At 37.2% G+C, this 4,800-nt stretch overlaps 1 protein-coding gene across 1 annotated transcript; it reads left to right on the plus strand.

Annotated features, from left to right (window-relative positions):
• Positions 1 to 2,357: 2,357 nt before the first annotated feature.
• Positions 2,358 to 4,162, plus strand: LOC116163802 (phenoloxidase-activating factor 2-like). The gene is made up of 2 exons (XM_031477930.1): positions 2,358 to 2,663; positions 2,948 to 4,162. The coding sequence occupies exons 1-2, from the start codon at positions 2,374 to 2,376 to the stop codon at positions 3,864 to 3,866; spliced, it is 1,209 nt and encodes a 402-aa protein (XP_031333790.1). The 5' UTR covers positions 2,358 to 2,373; the 3' UTR covers positions 3,867 to 4,162.
• The last annotated feature ends 638 nt before the right edge of the window (positions 4,163 to 4,800 follow it).

The following is a 4,800-nucleotide window of genomic DNA, read 5'->3' on the forward strand; positions in this document are numbered from 1 at the left end:
AATGCATGAAAAAGAAACCTATTTTTTTTTGGAAAAACTAAGTAAATACACATATTACATATAATTTTCCGAATCATTACACAAGTCTTTCCATGTGATTGGCACATATCCTTCTTACACTGGGAACATTGTGCACTTTAACTTTTTGGTCTTTGCTCCTCGGGCACAAATGGCATCTTCCGTTTTCGGTTGATCCGTCTCTGGCGCTTCGTTCTCCTGGTTTTCACGTACCTACTTTATTTCCAACTGTTTTCAGTACGGCAGTGATGTTACTTTTGGTGATTTAGCGTCGAAGATTATAGCATGGAACGCTAATAATGTGATTTTGGTATCTCATAGGGAATTACAAGTGAAGTTAGCAAAATCGCTTATAATTTGAATTTTTTACAATACCAGTAGGTATATCATTACGATGAGGCTATCCGAAGATAATATGAAGTAAACATTAATGAAAACGTATATGGAATGAATAATTTCAACAATATTCAACATTAAAATTTTATATAGACACTTATTACCGGGCTGGGGCCGATCGGACAGCAAGCATGTTTTTCGACAGACATTCTAAAATATTCGTCTATATACTCAACATTTTTATATTGTTAGTTATTTACCTGATACATAAAACTATATAAAGACAAATGTAACTGAGTCTCGTAAAATTTGAAAAAAATTAAACACCATGTAATAACAGCATTAGGAGCCTTGGGGATCCACGCGAACTCCACTCGGTGTTAGGAGGGATATTTGCTCTTCTTTTATCAAATGAGACGTGTGATTCATTTGAGCTATTGCTTACTTTATTAAAATATAATTTCGTTGAGTGAATCGTTATTGAATGATAATATTGCTGTGATATTTCGTCTGGCAGGACGAAATTTTGGGATTCATAACTAGGATGGACAAGGGCGGTTTCCTATTTTCTATGTAATTAATTTTCTTATTCTAAATTTTTTTGTTTTGTGTCGTTGGTTAAGTACTCGAACAGAAATTATTGTTATGAGAAAGTGGTCAAGGTTTATATTTGTTTACATTTTAATCTCATCTTTAATTTTATTTAACTTAGATTTCTGAGAATTTTATATCACTTTTATTCTGTTATCGTTGTAAATGCTTAATTTAATTGACAGGTGGATGTTATTTATCGCCTTTTCTTTGTATTTAAAAGACAGAAAATTCTATTTTTCCTAGTATTTTAATTTTGTGTTATCTCTTAATGTCGGTTAAAAATTGATTATAAAAATAATATCTACCTCTGGTTTAACGTGCGTTAGGGGGGAAATTTTCTGTTGTCAACTGCTTATCATTGGCTGTTTTAATTTGTAATTTGGAAGAAGGGTTTCCACCTTAAATAGAACGGACTGAGAAGAGGAAAGGCTTTTTGCCACTGTCAACGCAGAACTACGTTTGTTTGAAATTTAAATCGCCTTTTTCCAAGTTGAGAGCAGATCCACGTCTGCAGAAGTTTGAAGTTTGTTTTGGAGTTGTGAAGTTTTAATCGTCAGTTTTGTTGCCAGTTAGGGCAGTTTTTGAGTTGAGTGAAGATTGTTTATTTTCGCTTCGGCGAGTTACCGCAGTAGTTTGGATTGTGTAGAGGCCAGCCAGTTTTGGAAGGTGGTGGAGTTTCCGTTTTACGGAGTGGCAAGCCGAGTTACGGCAGTTTTGGAGGTTTGGACTTTCAGTAAAGTGCGTCACTAAGGTGTGGTCGGCGCCGACTTAGTGTTTTTTGTGTAACTTTGAATTTGTTGTTTTTTTGTTGTAACGTATTTGGATTAGCAGTTCTGGACATGTACCGAATGTAAGTAAAATTAAGTTTTAATTTTAGTTTTTTTGTTTATTTGTAATAATTGTTTGTGTCTCTCAATTTTCATTGTGTGTGTAACAATTAAATTGGAATTTCGTAAATTTCACAATAATGTCGGTGTATGTCATTCGAACGATTTCATTTCCTTTAATTTACTATTTTCTTTGGATACTTGTCCAAGGTCCATTTTATTTAATCAAAATTCTTAAGATCGATTTGGAATTTAAGGTATTTGGTCTAACCCACTATCTGGTAGGAGTTAATAATTTAACTGAGAAAAGAGCCGAATTCCTCCTCTGTGCTGGGGAGAAGTTTTGTTCCGGGGAAGATAAAGGTTTGAGCTAGCCAGGTTTGTTTAGGTGTTTTGTGTACGGTCTTTTTGGCCTACGGACCGGTGCACACAGCAATATGTACTCGTATTATAAAAATTGCGAAATTTGATAGTGAGTACCTACCTAGACTTACGACACAGGAAGATAAATCATAACCACAATATCCGTAGTTCCTCGCCTACTTCTAAGGATATTTCTACATTTTAGCTTGAGACTTACAATAAACGTTTAATAAAAATGCACCGGGTTGAACTGGTCGGTTTGCTTGTAGCTAGCCTCCTAATCGGTTCTCATTCGCATCGGTTCTCTAAAGGACAATCTAGTATCGCCTATACGATTGTAAAAACCTTTGACGAAATTAGTAATCAAAATGATAAACTAAAAACGATAATTAAATCGTTTTTTGGCGATCAGTCGACGTCAACTAAGGCGCCTGAGCCAGCGGAGGGAGAGTGCTTGTGTACACCTTTTTATTTATGTAATAATGGCGAAGTGAACAGAGATGGGAGTAAACTTTTTGAACCTAGGTATGTAATTAAGATTTGTAGTTCGTCGTTGGTGACGATAATCCCTAATATCGTAAGTGGTTAAATCAATAAAGGTTTGAGGGACTTTTATTTAAATATAGGTAGTAGCGTTGACGGATTCGTTCCAAAATACTTATTTCCTAGAAGCAAGAGATTCTTCCATTCGGAAACTAGCGGGAAACACTCGAATTCCTCATTATTCACTATCCCCTAATTTTAACAAGTATACATTCTAGTAGTACTTAGATGATGTGTATGATTGTATTTGAACTTTTATTTTTCAGATTACTTCAAGAGTCTGTAAATCCCTGCAAAACCGTGGGAGATATCTGTTGCCAGTCACTTACTCGTAGTCCTCCTCTAAGAGAGAAAGACGACCGAATATCTGATAACTATTCTTGCGGATATGGAAGTGAAATACCAGGAGATTATTACATTTCTGATCCTACCACGGCAAAGTTTGGTGAATATCCATGGACCGCTTTAGTCTTGAATTTAAAAAATCAGTATCAGTGTGTCGGTTCCCTAATACATCCCGAAGTTGTTCTTACTACGGCGCACTGTATCAACGATTCTGAAAACTATATTGCAAGAGTAGGACAATGGAATACTACAGGAAACATTGAACCCTTAGCCCACCAAAATATGAGCGTAAAATCAATTGTCAAGCACCCCAAGTTTGTTTTTGATAATTTAATCCACAACGCAGCCTTACTGTTTTTGGAAAATCCTTTTAAGTTAGACAGGAATGTGAATACAGCTTGCTTAGCAGATTCGTCTACGGTGCCGTATACTCAGTTGAGGAAATCGAAATGTGCAGCTACAGGATGGGGAAGTGATGTCCCGAAAGGTATTTACAGGAGGGCAATGAAGAAAATCGAATTTTCGCTGATTTCAAACCCCCTTTGTCAAAATGAATTTAGGAAAACTCGTTTAGGAAAATGGTTTCAGCTACATCAAACCTTCCTTTGTGCTTTTGGGAAAAATGGAAGGGACTTGTGTTACGGTGATGGAGGTGGTCCACTAGTTTGTGAAATCTCACGACAACCGCTAAGATATCTGCAAGTTGGCATTACATCTTGGGGGCTTGGCTGTGCCAACAATCTACCGTCGGTATTTACTAAGGTTACGTCGATTAAGCATTGGATTGATCAAGAGATGAGTGCACGTAATTTGGACACCAGTTACTATACGCCTATGTAACACAATGTAATTTGACCTCATTGTATAACTTTAGCTATTGAATACTGTAACAAGTTTAACGTGACGTTTAAGTGCGTTCCACTGCACGCTTTTTTACCAAAAGGGTTAAACCTAAATTTATTTAATAGGAATAACTTGTACCTAATCTTTAGCACGGCATCCGTGCACTTTTAACACGGGATCTGCATCGGAAGTGAACACTTTTGGTGTGGAAAAACTATGTCACAGTTCTGATGCTGTTTAGTTTCAGTAGTTTGTTCGTCTGAAAATAAAGAATACCTTTCAGCTATCTTCTACGGACTGCAATTTTATTGTATTCGGAGCTAAGTCCCTATCATGATTTCAGTGAGGAGTCCCTCCATGATGCTTTGAAATTTATATCTTGAGCACAGCTGACCAATCTGTAATCATACAAGGCCCACCCCGTACCTGCCAGGCTTCCAATCTTAATTTATGCGCCCGAGGAAAGGGCTTTTGAGTGTGGGCGTCTATGAGGTAAAGATGAAGGTCTATCGGCCTAACTGGAAGACTCGGCGCTCTTGCTTTTACATCCGCCAACCAAAATACATTCTCCCATTTTGGGACAATTAGGATAAAAATTCCTTCTGCTGCACTGAGATGATTCAAAAGCAAAACTCTGGGGAATTGGCTGGGCGGAGGAAACGCCCATCCTAACCTCTGAATTGTTGGAAAGAGATGTTTTCCATCAATCAGGATCATTCTATCAGCACCTTTTTCGAAGTTGGGAATGTTATGCTTGGTTCTTCTTCGGGAAGCGACAATCTTGCTCGGAGCAAATTTCTTGTGTTCAGTCTTCCTAGGGGATCACAAAAGACGCGAAAGACAACTTTCCCAGCATTCTTTTGCCTAATCTCCAACTCCACTGGTGAAAGGTTAAGATTATTTGTAAATCTTGCTTTATTGATTGTCTTTT

Source organism: Photinus pyralis, unplaced genomic scaffold (assembly GCF_008802855.1).
Source record: "Photinus pyralis isolate 1611_PpyrPB1 unplaced genomic scaffold, Ppyr1.3 Ppyr1.4_LG2, whole genome shotgun sequence".
Taxonomy (NCBI): Eukaryota; Metazoa; Arthropoda; class Insecta; order Coleoptera; family Lampyridae; genus Photinus; species Photinus pyralis.

Bases quoted from the DNA above. Each gene is read 5' to 3' on its own strand.
- LOC116163802 (XM_031477930.1), top strand. From the start codon at position 2,374: ATGCACCGGGTTGAACTGGTCGGTTTGCTTGTAGCTAGCCTCCTAATC. The intron at 2,664-2,947 runs GTATGTAATTAA...TTTATTTTTCAG, and splicing joins AGTAAACTTTTTGAACCTAG to ATTACTTCAAGAGTCTGTAA.